This window comes from Lissotriton vulgaris, chromosome 9 (genome assembly GCF_964263255.1).
Source record: "Lissotriton vulgaris chromosome 9, aLisVul1.2, whole genome shotgun sequence".
Lineage (NCBI taxonomy): Eukaryota > Metazoa > Chordata > Amphibia > Caudata > Salamandridae > Lissotriton > Lissotriton vulgaris.
This window is the reverse complement of record NC_141697.1, coordinates 322,917,633-322,931,181: the sequence shown is the minus strand read 5'-3', so window position 1 is coordinate 322,931,181 and position 13,549 is coordinate 322,917,633. Positions and strand designations below refer to the sequence as shown.

The 13,549-nt window shown below is 48.0% G+C and overlaps 1 protein-coding gene across 3 annotated transcripts in view; it reads left to right on the top strand.

Annotated features, from left to right (window-relative positions):
• Positions 1–417: 417 nt before the first annotated feature.
• KCNK10 (potassium two pore domain channel subfamily K member 10) overlaps positions 418–13,549 on the top strand; it is a 374,564-nt gene continuing 361,432 nt past the window's right edge. For 2 of the 3 annotated variants that reach the window (XM_086937620.1, XM_086937619.1), the window contains exon 1: positions 418–707. In XM_086937620.1, coding sequence (XP_086793746.1) covers positions 704–707 — 4 coding nt within the window. In that variant the 5' untranslated portion in view covers positions 418–703. Of the gene's footprint in view, positions 708–11,260; positions 11,494–13,549 lie in introns of those variants that run through there. The other variant, XM_086937618.1, reaches the window with a different exon arrangement.

The window sequence follows — 13,549 nt, the reverse complement described above, 5'->3', positions numbered from 1 at the left end:
AAATAGGTATACAAAAATACACAAATAAGCAATAATAGATAAGCGCACACATAAATCAAAAACTCTACAGAATGAACTTTGCGGGGGCTGTCCTTGCAGCACCGTTCCCGCTCCTGATTTCAAGCAAGAAGTGCCACAGATCACCAAGGGAGCAGGCTCGCTCCCCGGCAGCCCCGGTTTGGGCATTGGGTACCACAGCAGGGAAGCAGCGCCCTCCTCCCTCCTCCTCGGCAGCAACGCCTTCAGCGAGGGATGCAGCTGTCTGGGAGAGCAGCGCTCACACCGGCGTTCTGCCACCTGTGCCCTGCGGAGCTTTGTTCGTTCCCTCCAGTCCCCAGGATGTCCTCGCACCCTGGCACCGGGTGCACCTGCAAGCCATGGTAGGCGATGAGGAGCGCAGGCGCAACCCGGGCCCCGGACCCTTCCTCCTGAACAACGCTGAGGCCCCCGCCACAGAGGGCGAAGCTGCGGCCGCCGAGCCCGGAGATGCGCTGGATGCAGGAACGAGACAGAAGGGGCACGGGATAGGCCCGCAGGCCAGCACCCCGCCGCCGGGCCGCGCCTGGAGCAGCATGCCTTCCCCGCTCCGCCCGCTCTCTTTTGTCCGGCGGCCCCCTGTCGCGATAAACAGCAAGTTTAAGGGAGGTTAACGGACCGAGTGCCGCCGTCCAAGCTGGCGCGCCCCAAAGGGACCTCCTTCAGCATGGGTGAGATACACGCGCTCTTCGTTGCAAGGGGTGAGATCCCCAACATAATGTGGCCCCTAAGGTGGGCAGAGAGTTGAAGGAATGGAAGGTACCTATGACATGGGCCACCACACATACACACACCTGTGTGTCTGGTGTGATGGATGCGCGGGTGTGTTTGTGCGCGCATATTTTCCTTGTGCATTTGTGCATTATATAAATATGTGTGTACATATATATTATGATATATTATGGATAAACTGTGTGTTTTTGATGTTGTGTGCACATTGTGCAATAAGGGGTGTAGCCTTTTTTTCTAATTTCCCAGTTTGTTGTTAACAGCCCGCACTGCGGGGCAAGGCACTGAGATACCAGCACCCGTGCAAGAGTGAATTGACTTTTCTCTCCCTCAATTCCGTTCTCTATCGTTGCCACTGCCTCGTGGTCGCACACCCTCGCACAATATCTGCCCCTGCAAGTTATGAACTGTGCCACAGAGTCAATATTTGGATATATTTTTGTTGTGCTCGTGGTCGTTTTATATTTTAAGATGCTAAAGCGTGAACAATACAAGGAGTTCTCGCGCGTGCTCTGCGGGTTGTGTGGCGCCTTCTCCGGGTTCTACACTTGGGGGTCCCTTCTGCCGCCCCTACATGGGGCAGGGTAATTACAGGGCTCTGGAGCCGGGCTCCACACGCTCTACCGGGCCCCCCAGCCTGCCCTGCTCCGGGGATGCCCAGTATCGGAACCGGCCCCCTGGGTGTGTGGCGCGGGCTGCCTGGATTGGATGTCGCTCTTTTCCTGTCACATAGTGCTGCCTGGGAGGGGAGGGGGCGAGTCTGACACCGAAGCCCCCCTTCGCAGCAGGGACTCCCTCGCGCTGCCACTGACTGCGCTTCCTTTCTCCCAATGCGGCGCTTCCTCCCGAAGTCCATCAGGGAAGACAGAGCCAGTGAGTGACTATATGCAGGGCTTAATTTGTAAAAGAACGAAGTACCGGTGTTCAAAGCGCTGCTCACAAGCACACGGCCGGCGCTATTCAATGTCAGCGCGCCGATTACCAACACTGCGCATTCTTCACTCCACCTCCTGCCGCGCTAATCCACTACCAGACACTCCCTCCCCTTTATCTCACTCCTGCAGGCTTCTGATTTTCTCCCCTTTGGCCGCTTCACCCTCTTTCTATTCCTCCTTCTTTCCCTTTTGATTTCTTGCCCTCTCTTTCTCTTTATCTAATGAGGAAAAATAAGTGCAGGTCCCAAAAACTGTGTCCTGATAGCAACCTGCTCAAATGAAGCATTAACTATCTGCTGCTCCCTTTGCCATCTGCCCTCCCAGAATCATTTTCTGTCCTCCCAGAATAGAGAGAGAGAGAGGGAGAGAGTGAAATAGTGAGAGAGAGTGAAACAGTGAGTGCAAGCAAGGAAGAGGAAGAGAGGCAGCAAGGGATTGTGGTAGTGCGACAGACTAAACTATTTATTTAGAGTTTTATATATCGCAAACTAGACCCATTTAGGTGACAGAGCGCTTTATAAGATTAACGAAGAGGGTATGATGCAAAGCGGTAGGCAATATACAAAAAAACACATGGTATAAGTCCGACAGTATTTACAAGAGCAAATAGAAAGAAAAGAGCTAAGAACACATAAACAATCATAAGTAGTGGTATGAGCAGAGTCCGATAGGTGTCAGAACAATGTGGAGATGATTGGGAAATGCAAGAAAAACACTGCGGCTCTCGTGGATATGGCCGAAGGTGTGATAAGAAGCAACGACAAGCAGGCAGGAAAGAGTCACTCATGAGGAGAGGGAGGTATGTCCTCACTGTGAGAGGAATTTGTTGAATAGTAGAATTTTGACTTCTTTCCTGAAGAAAGATGAAGATGGGTTACATCTGATTTCGTCAGGGATTGGGTTCCAGATTGTGTGGGCAATTCCAGAGAAGGATCGGTTGTAGGTTTTTTTTTGTTGTTGAATTTTTGTGGTGTAAGTAGCAGGGAACTTGTGCTTTTGGAAGATCTGTTCCCACCTGATAGGGTCAGTTTCAGGGTCAGGTAAGAGGGGATATTATGATGCAGCGCTTTATCGGTCATACATGCCATTTTGAGATGGTCCTAGCCTCATAGGGTAGCCATTTCAATGACTGGAGGTCAGGGGTGATATGATCACTTCTTGTTTTATCATGTGATGAGCCTAGCTGCCGCATTCGAAGTACCCTTCAGCGGTGCAAGCTTTATTTTTGGGAGGCCCACAAGGGTAGCACCACCATAATCTAATTTCGATAACACTAGAGCTTAAACTGCTCTATTAAGGTTTGCCAGGGGAAGGGAAGGTTTTAGTTACCTTAGTGCATGCAGTTGATGGTTAGCTCCTCTGGTGGTGGCAGTATTGGCTTTCATGGAGAGGGCATTGTCCAAGATTATACCTAAGTATTTAGCAGAGTCAATGATGTGTGGGGTACAGTTCTAGACAGTAAGATGCAGGAGCCAGTCTTCGATACTAGGGGAGATGGCGGGCAGTGACTTCAATACTAATTCTGTTTTGAGGGCATTGAGTATGAGGTTGTTATGAGTCAGCCAATGTTGCATTTTTGTCAAGGTGCTATTGAGGATATTAATGTAATCGGAAGAGGCAATTTTTATGTAAAGTTGAGTGTCATCCGCATACATGTTGTAGGAGATGTGAGCAAGTTTGAGGATTTAAGTTAAGTGCTCATTGAATATGTTGAACAATATCAAGGAGAGAGTAGAACCTTGGGGTATGACAAGCAACGCTGGCGACTGACCAGAGAGGGCTTTGTTGATTAGGATGCACTGAGATCTATTATTCAGGAAAGAGGAGAACCATTTTAGCACAGTACCAAAGAGACCCATCCTGTGTTCTTATAGGTTCAAAAGGGTATCATGATGAACCGCGCTGAATGCCACTGATCGGCCAAGTAATTTTAGTAGGCCAAATTTCTTCTGATATAGTGAGCATAAGGCATTGTCAACAATGTGGACCAGGGCCTTTCTGGTGCTATGACCCGGTCGGAAGCCAGCTTTACATTGGTTGAGGAGTTATAATTGCTTCATGTGATTGCGAAGCTGTGAGTGCACACATTTTTCTAAGTTTGGCTAAAGTTGGGATTTTAGATATAGGGCGGTAGTTGGGATCTGACTGGCTGGAGTTGGCTTTTTTTGAGGATAGGAGTAACCTGGCCACTTTGGAGGCCGTCGGGAATGGAGCCTTGGGTGAGTGAGGCGGGATTATAGTTCATAATGAGAGTAGGAGGTGAATGGAGTCATTGGGGAGCTTGAAGGGAAGAGGATTGTTGAAGTGGTTGGAGTATTTCAGAAAGGTCAATAGTTTTATGATGTTTTTTTCCATCGAAGGTTTTAAAGCTAGACCAGGTGGTAATATTTTTAGGTGTGAGGGGAGGGTTTCTTAGGCATTCTTTCTGATCGAGAGGGATAGGGTGTAGTTGGGGTTCGCATGGTAAGAGTTTCGTATTGTTCTAGACTGGGCAAGAGAGCAAAAGTGTGAAAGAGAAATCATAGCTTTGGACTGTAGAGGGAATCGGGCCTCTGGAACAGGAAGGATATCTTCTGGGTGTAGCAGGTTTGGGGTCTCTCTATCTGGAGAGAGACCCCAATCTTAAGAAAGAGGGAGAGAAAGAGAGAGATAGGGCTGTCATTTCTTCTTGTCTATAGAGGGACTGAGGGAGAGAGAGAGAGAGAGAAAATTCTTAGCTTGTATTGTGTAGCGAGATTGAGGGCAAGAGAGACAGAGAGGCTGAAACTGAGAATGTGAGCGCTTATCTTCTGAGGTGAAGAGTGAGAGTGGTCTGAGAGAGGGGTGGGTCTTTCAGCATCTGGAAAGGATGTGGGCGCTAAAAGAAGTAGATTTTACAATCTGGGTTGAGGGGATTAGAACCATTCCAAAGAAAACCTGTACAGAGATTAAGGTTTACAGAGAAAACACCAAAGAGAAACCTTGATGATGATTTTTTTCACATGACCAGGACTCTAAAAGAAGCACTGACTAAGCCAATAGGTCTTGCCTTTGGAATTTATTGTTTTTTTTTTTTTTGGTGATCATGTACAGCATTGGTAAAACGCAAAATGGCTGTTGTAGATGCTGTGCAATGTAGGTGGAAAAAATGCATCATGATGGAATACGCAACTCGTGGGTATACTTCATGATTGTACCGGCGTTTGCTTCATTCAGAGGTGCGTCCATGTCTGTCTGATGAGGTATGCTTGCATAGCCTCACCACACATGCGCATGCCTATTGAATGATACAGAGCACCATTTTTGTACTTCCTTGTTTACCAATCCAAGATGGTGTTCCTCACCTTGTGCGGTACATGAAAAATAAATAATTTTCAAATGTGCTAAAAAGCCTTACATGCATTTTCAGCAAACGGAACAGTCCGACAGCACAAGGGAGCTACTGAGCCGTCCAGAGAATATAAAACTAGGGTGGGTCGGAAACAGAAGAGCAAGAGAGGGGAAGCAACATAGACTGGGTGTGAGCGGAGTATTAAATAAAAAAATAATAAAGCCAGGCTGGGAGAGAAGCGATAAAGAGGGAAAAAGGAGCACATGAGAGCAAGAGCAACACAGAGCATGGGGAATAGCAGCACGCAAAAGAAAGAGAGAACAACTTAGAGCTTGGAAGGTGGTGGATATCTGACAAAGCAAATAAGCACATGAGGGAGAAAACTAGAAAACTCATGCAATCTCAAGGGATGCCTAACGCAAAAGAAAATATTCCCCTGAGCGTTGGAAGGATAAAAGTTTCCCAAACAAAAAGATGGTCAAAGGCTATGCTCGAGTTGAAGGACAAACATAAGGAGAGGAAAGCAAGCCATTGAAGAAGCAACGACAAATGAGAATGACAATGAAGCCAAGCAATGTTAGGCAATGGGCAGGCTATATGCACACTGTCAGTTTTGGTACAGTCTACTGTAGACTTTCACGTACAGATAACTAAAAGCTGTCTGTTCGGTGAGACCTCACAAAACTGTCACAAGTTCCTACACAATGAAAATGTATTTTGTCCTCCTTCTCCTAAACGTACCCTAACATTATCCATAATCATAATCTCCATTGATTCTAACCTGAACCCCAAAACTAACAATCACCTTGAGGTTAATATTGGGCCTAATCTCTAAACCTTACTTGACCCCGAATGGAAGACCTGTAATGTCTTCCCCTAAACTAACACTTACTTGATCTTTTTCTAGCATATTTAGCCCCTATATTTACATCTTTTATAACACTAACCTTAAAACTAATATTTTAATGAGATGCATTTTTCATTGTAGCAACCTATAAAATTTGTAAAGATAGCTAGTGGTTTCCCTAAATGAATTTGTATGCAAAAACTATGCCAGAGGTCTCCAACATGTGGTCCCGGAGGTACTGGTAGCTCTTCTGCTCTATGCCAGAGGTCTCCAACATGTAGTCCGGGAGGTACTGGTAGCTCTCTGCTCTGTGGAAGCAGCTTGTAGAACAGAAGACCAGCCCAGTATGCCATTAGAGAGTCTGGGCACATTGAGGAAGACAGTGTTGACCCAAATGTGGGCCCTTGAAGTGGCAGTCAGCCAATCAATGGCAGGGCCACATGCTAGCCCTCACACACTCTGATGGCCTGCAACATGACCACCTGCCTCCACTTTCACTTGAGTTAAGTCCCATGGAGACTGGTACTTTTGCAGCCCCCTTGTCTTCAGTCCGATTGTGCGTGTATGAATACTGGGCCCAGTATGAACTGTAGCAGAACTAGCCTGAGTGGATTTGCTTTAGTGTGTAACTGCGGCAGGCAAAAGTTAAAGACCATGAGGCAGATGGTTGAGCAGCCCAGAAACTGAGGAGTGCAGGGGTTGATTGAGAGTTGGAGCAGTTAACAACCTCACTTGTTTCAGGGGGTGTTTGTGGTGTTTGGATGTGTGTGCATGTGTCAGTGTGCATATGCACACTACTGTGCATGTTGCATGTGCTTATGCGTGTGTCTGGCATTGCACCCTCCTTGAAGAAAAGCCATTTCTACTGTAAGGGGCTGACAGAACTACCTGAATAACCCCCTTCCCCATCATAAGTGATGAATTTCAAGCACAATTGTGTATTAGTGTGGGTTAATGTCATTCACCCTTGCTATATTTTGAGTATATTTGGCTTATTGAGGCAATTCCTGGCCTATGATGGTCATGATTGTCATATTGTGGACGTCCTTATCATTGTGGGTTGCAGCTCTGGCTAAATTGTGGCCCTGACAGAGTTGTGTTCATTCTGAGCATATTGGAGGCATTCTTGGTATTGTGGTCGGCAGCCGGGGCTTGTGATGTCAGCATCCGTGCATTCGATGCAGAACTTTTCCATTAGAGGTATTTGTACATATGAGCACATGATGGAACTGACAAGTTGATGGTTAAGATACCATATTGTTACTGACACAATTTATTTTAATTTTGATGCAAATGTTTTCTATTTCGGGAAATTATTTGCTTTCTTTGAGGAATCAATTTTGTTGAACAACAATGGGAGTGGATATTTGTTAGAAAAATGTGTGTGTTTCCAGAAACTGAAATGATGATGTTTTGAAGATTAAAGGACTGCATTTCCAAACCATTTAATGCTGATGTTTAAATGATAAGATAACTCATGTTGTGTTGCACATAATGTCTGCAGTTGTTACAGTTGGTGTCAGAGGGCACTTGCTATTTTGGCTGTAAATTCAGTATTTACAAGGAGGCATTTTACAGCGCTAAGCATTTTCTTGACTTTTCTGTTTGTAACCTCTTTCGAATGTTGGGGTGGCCACTCCTGATAACCATGCATGAGGTGGTCACTATAATCAGTGATGGAATGTATTAGTAGCCCAGGATGATTTACATTGATCAGAAGTAATTCTCCTTAGAGAAAAGGTTGGGGACCCCTGGGCTATGTTCTGCAGGGGTTTTGTGGGTAACGGTGTATCTCTGTTCAGGTTTCTCTGTAATGACATAATCCAATTAGGGTGTTATTGTATCCTGAGATGTAGCTTGATTGAGGGAGAGAGAGAGTGCTGAAGATCGATATTAAGAGCGAGAGACAAACAACAAAATTAAGAGGGATAGAGAGACAAACAACGGGAGAGAGGATAAGGGAGACAGAGAGAGCTGGACAGGGATAAGCTGAAAGAAAGACATTATCTTCTGAGATATAGAGAAAGTAAGGGCTCAAGAAAGAGGATTGAAAAATGAAGGGCTCTTGGAGGGATTGAATACTCTAGATCTATTGGATCGTTTGCCAATCTTGTGGGGTGAATACATGTTTTAAAGAGAGTGTTCCTGTCTTCTCAGACATAGAGGCATTTAGGGGTCCAGAAGGAGAAATTGCTTTCCGAGGTAAAGGGGGATTAAATGTTCTAGATAGAGCTTATTTTCCAAAGTGTAGAGGGATTGAGGCTGCTATAGAAAAATCTGTCTTTCTGCAGCAGGATTGCAGGCTCTAGAAAGAGATCCTAGATTCTAGAGTGCACAGGATTGGAGGGCTCTAGAAAGAGGTCTGACCTTCTGGGCTACAGCATAATTGTATCTATAGAGACATTTGATTTTGAGGGATTCTTAGTCGCGACTTTATAAAAAGAGAAATTATTTACTGTAGAGTAATTGCCAGCTCTAGTCAGAGATCTGATATCATAAAATGAGTGAGAGTTGTGTCTCTATTGGGTAGTACTATTTTGTACAGTGTTTAACATTAAGAGTCTCGGAGAAAGAAATCTGTATTTAATTCATGCACTTGGACTTCGGGTCAAGGAGATAAACATGATCTCCTGTGGTGAGGAAGCATGAATATCCCAGAGTGAGAGTTTACATTCTGGGTTGAAGAGGAATTGAGTTTTCAGGAGTGACCTCAGGTCTGCTGTGAAGGAGGTGGTCTGGGGTTGAGAGGGATCAATGTCTCGTAGGGGGTGGGGACTGATCTTGGTATAGATGGACTCTTGAGTGGTGAGGACTCAGATATTCTGGTACTGGGAGGGTGCGATGCCGATCTGGAAAGGGACAGATATGCTCTTTTAGAGTGAAGAAGGGTGCCAGTCTGGTCCAAGGGGTTCTGATCTTCTAGGTAGGGATGGATGCAGGTCTGGAATAAGGCGAGGGGTATCATCTCCTCTTGAGGGGGGTTCTGGTGTGATGGACACTTGTGTGATGATGTGTTCGGATCTTCTGGGTAGAGATGAGTACAGGTCTGGTATAAGAGGGTGTCATCTCCTTTTGTGGGGTCTGATATTCTGGGCAAAGATGGACACTTGCGTGTTGAGGGGGTCTGATCTTCTGGTACTGCAATAGATAGGTTGCAGGTCTGGAAAATGGGAGATTTATTTTTGGGGGGAACAGAGGGTTTGAGGTCACTATAGAGGGAAGTGAGTTTCGAAATTAGAATGAGATGTCACTGAGGTCTGTGTAGATGCATGGGTACACACAAAATTTCTCTCGGGGGCCAAATTTACAGTGTGGTTTGTGGCTGAGAGCTGCACCGGTGGAGGCGGGGTCAGTAAAGGAGGGGGAGCGGGCCTAGAGCAACAAAAAAAACTGGGACCATGAGGTTGAACACAGCCCCCTGCAGGAGACACATTCATCCACTAAGCCACTAGACCCAGGATACACACATCTCTCTATCTCTCTTTCCCTCTCTCTCTCCCTTTCTGTCTGTCTCCCTCCCTCCCTCTCCCTCCCTCTCTCTCTCTCCCTTTGTCTGTCACCCTCTGTCTCCCTCCCTCCCTCTCCCTCACTGTCTCTCTCCCTCTGTCTGTCTCCCTTCCTCTGTCTCCCTCCCTCTGTCCCCCTCTGTCTGTCTCCCTCCCTCTGTCTCCCTGTATCTTTCTCCCTCTGTCTGTCTCCCTCCTCCCTCTGTCTCCCTCCCTCTCGGTCTCCCTTCCTCTCTTTCTTCCTCCCTCTCGTTGTCTCCTTCCCTCTCTATGTCCCTCCTTCTATCACACTCCCTCTGTCTCCCTCTCTCTCTGTCTCCATCCTTCTCTCCCTGTCTCCCTCCCTCTCCCTCTCTCTCTCTGTCTCCCTCTGTCTCCCTCCCTCTGTCTCCCTCACTCTGTCTGTCTCCCTCCTCCCTTTGTCTGTCTCCCTCTGTCTCCCTCCCTCCCTCTCTCTCTCCCTCTGTCTGTTTCCCTCCTCCCTCAGTCTCCCTCCCTCGGCCTCCCTGCGTCTGTCTCCCTCTATCTGTATCCCTCCTCCCTCTGTCTGTCTCCCTCTGACTCCCTTCCTCTGCCTCCTTCTCCAATTCCCTGTCTCTCTGTCTGTCTCTACCTCTTGCTGTCTGTCCCTGTCTCTGCCTCTAAATGCCTCTATCTGTCCCTGCGACTAACTCTGTCTTCATCTCTGTCTGTCTCAGTCTGTATCTGTCTGTCTCTGCCTCTATCTGTCTTTGCCTCTATCTGTCTGTCTCTGTCTCTGCCTCTGTCTGTCTCTTCCTCTATCTGTCTCTGTCTGTCTCTGTCTCTATCCGTCTCTGCCTCTCCCTGTCTCTATCTGTCTCTGTATGATTCTGTCCCCGTCTCTATCTGGCTCTGGCTCTATGTGTCCCTGATTCTGTCTGTCCCTTTCTCTATCTCTGTCTGTCCCTGTCTCTATCTCTGTCTGCCTCTGTCTGTTTCTGTCTCTATCTGTCTCTGTGTCTCTATCTGTATCTGTGTCTCTATCTGTCTCTGTGTCTCTATCAGTCTCTGTCCAAACAGGAAGCTTCCCAAAACCCCCTTAGGAGCATAGGTAGTGAATACCTATTTAATACCTATTTAATATGTATTCACTACCTATGCTCCTGCAGTCATCTTATGTGTTGTATTTGTAGAGGTGTTGAGTTTTACAGCTCCTCGCCATGTGTGTGAAGCGCTACATTGTAGCTCCTACTATACAATATTCAGTGGGGGCTGTTTAATTAATGAGGGATTGAAAGTGACTGAGACCCCCGAGACTAGATGTGGTCTGTGCGTGTCTGAGGTCTGCTATTTGGAGCGGAACTGAATTAATATGAGTGTCGGTAATCTGGGGTGGTGGAGCGATGCAACTAACCCTTCCCACCAAGACACAGGGAATTTCAAACACCCAGAGCCAAGACATTGAAATATTAAAGGATTCGAAGTCAAAATCCTCTGGCGTTCTCTCATCTAACGATAACTACCATCTTTTGAAGAAAAAAAACATCGCCACAAAAACAAAAAAATACAATGTGCGAAGTGTGCGCGCGGTGAGGTATGCGGGCGGAGGGAGGCGTCCCACGCTCCGCTGAGCAGCAGCACTGCAGTGGCGTGCGGCTGGTGGCAGCGACGCTCGCAGGCGGCAGGGAGCGCCCCTCCTGACCCCCCACCCTGATTGTCATTCTCCTGGCGGTGCCTGCCGGGCGTGTTTGTTTTGGGCAGCCCCAGTGGTGAGGCGGCGGTCAGGTTTCCTCCTGCTCCGCACAGGCTGACGTATTTGCACCACTGGCATTGCTCATACTGCAGTGGTCCATCCCAGACCTCGACAGATCTTCACCACCCACCTCTCTCTCAATCCAACTCCCGAGGGCTCGGCTTAGGCACCTCAGTACCGACCGAGAGAACTGTGCCAGACCTCTGGCAGCAGACACCGCCGCTCCCACCCGCCCATCACTCGAGCAGCAGCAGCCCCCTCTCCGCCCCTCCCCAATTCATGTTGGAGTGCAGCGCCGAGAAGGTCAAGGTTGCGTTTTTTGGCCTGCCCTACCTCTATTTTCCACGCGCCAAAAGGAAGGATGAAGTTCCCGCTGGAGAACCCGCGGAAACAGGTCAACTGGGACCCTTCTCAAGGTGGGTGGCTTCTCGGCGCTATAGACACCTGAGCGGGTTGGGCGCCGGGGGTGGGCAAGTGTGACTGCTTATGGCCACAGGTTGGTCGACGCCTGGCTGCAGTTTGAGGTGTGGCAGGTCACCCCCACCTCGGACCTGCCCGGAGACTGCGGGTGTCCCTGAAGGCGGCCATGCCCTGTCAGATAGGGGCACGTAAGGTGATGTCTGGGCACAGGGGTGACTGTCGAACCTCAACCCAGCGGGGTGTTCTCAGTGAATGCCTAGTGTCTGCGAATGTCCTCGTAGGTGGTGACTTGGTGAACCCGCCATGGTTTGTCTCGTCTAGCTGCCCCTGGAGTGGAGATGGGTGGGGGTCGGGGCAGATTTTGCACCTTCTGTGAAAGGCACATGGACCACACTGGTCCTCCCTGGGTCCATCATCCGTGGTGCTGATTGCGCATCTCAGGGATGCAGAGATGCAGGAACGCGGTGCGGGCTGATGAGAGCTCCCACTGCTCCGCCCATAGACATGAGATGCGAGGCGCTAGGTCGCAGAGAGTTTAATGTCATCACAGACAAGGGAGCCATCGGAGCCCTCCCTCCTAGGGCCGCAGCTGGGGACGACGCTAATGCACCGGCATCATACAGTTACAGCGCGTGCCTCCGGTGCTGAGAGCAGGTGGCACCGCCGCCTTCCGCGATGCAAAGCGCTATTAGACGGACTTCCGGTTTCCTCCCAAGCTGTGTTATTTTGTGGGGGTTGTGGTTTCTAGGATACTGGAGGGGAGGGGGCTATGCTTCTGGCATCTCGCTCAGAACGGCAGCACTCAGGCGTAGCATGGAATTCTCAAAACGTTCAGCGCAGGGACCCCTGAAAGCGCTGCGACGCAGCCTGGGGGCCCCAGGGGCATAATTCACAAGGGGAGAGGGTCCTGTCACCGCGGCGGATCTTTGCTCTTGCTCTGGGCGGTGTGGTTGACCACACCCTTCGAGGGAGGGACAACTGCTGGAAGTAAAGTGCCTCATGGTGGCTTCAGTCCCGGGGACCCTGGCCCTTCGCCATGTGCAGTAGCGGAAGGTGTTTGCGCGCATCTGTCTGCCCCCCCCTTCCGCCCATCAGCCTTTACCGAAGACCGATGTGCGATTTATGGTGTTTCTGCAGTACAGCGCCTGGAAAATAAACCACTGTTTGCCAGGCGCTGCAATAAGCCCCACGAATGGCGAGAACGTTGGATAGATAGGTAGACAGATGTGAGTGTTAGGGAACGGGGCAGACGGGCAGACAGAGAGCCAATCACAGTTATGGCTGGAGGAGAAGGGTGCTATGACACAGCCAGTTTCCAGTTACCTGCATGGACTCTTAGGAAAATCAAAACACAATAGTGTGGAAAAGGGACACACGATTAATTAATAGACTGTTAGTTAGACAGACCGCCAAAAAGAGACAGAAGAACACACAGACATAGGAAGAAAAAGAGTTCCACTGGTACAGAAACACACACATTGGTATATGGCTAAACCCAAAAAGTGTATCTATCTATTCTATCTATCTATCTATCTATCTATCTATCTATCTATCTATCTATCTATCTATCTATCTATCTATCTATCTATCTATCTATCTATCTATCTATCTGTCTGTCTGTCTGTCTGTCTGTCTGTCTGTCTGTCTGTCTGTCTATCTATCTATCTATCTATCTATCTATCTATCTATCTATCTATCTATCTATCTATCTATCTATCTCTGTCTGTCCTTCCGTCCGTCTGTCCATCTTCCGTACTTCTGATTCCTATGTTCTCTGCAATCTCTGCAAATAAATGCATCTATGTATGCGTATATAGTAAATATGTGTGTGTGTGCGTGTGCATACATATTTATGTGTGCGTACATACATACGCATATGTGCATATATCTATAAATAGTACACAATGAGCGGGTATCTGCGCTTATACATATAAATGCATACATTTGTATAGTAGATTGTGTATCTGTTTAGCTATATATGAGTGACGATGCACACATAAATGTCCTTAATATTGCACATATGGATGGACAAAATACTCATGTTTGTTTTGA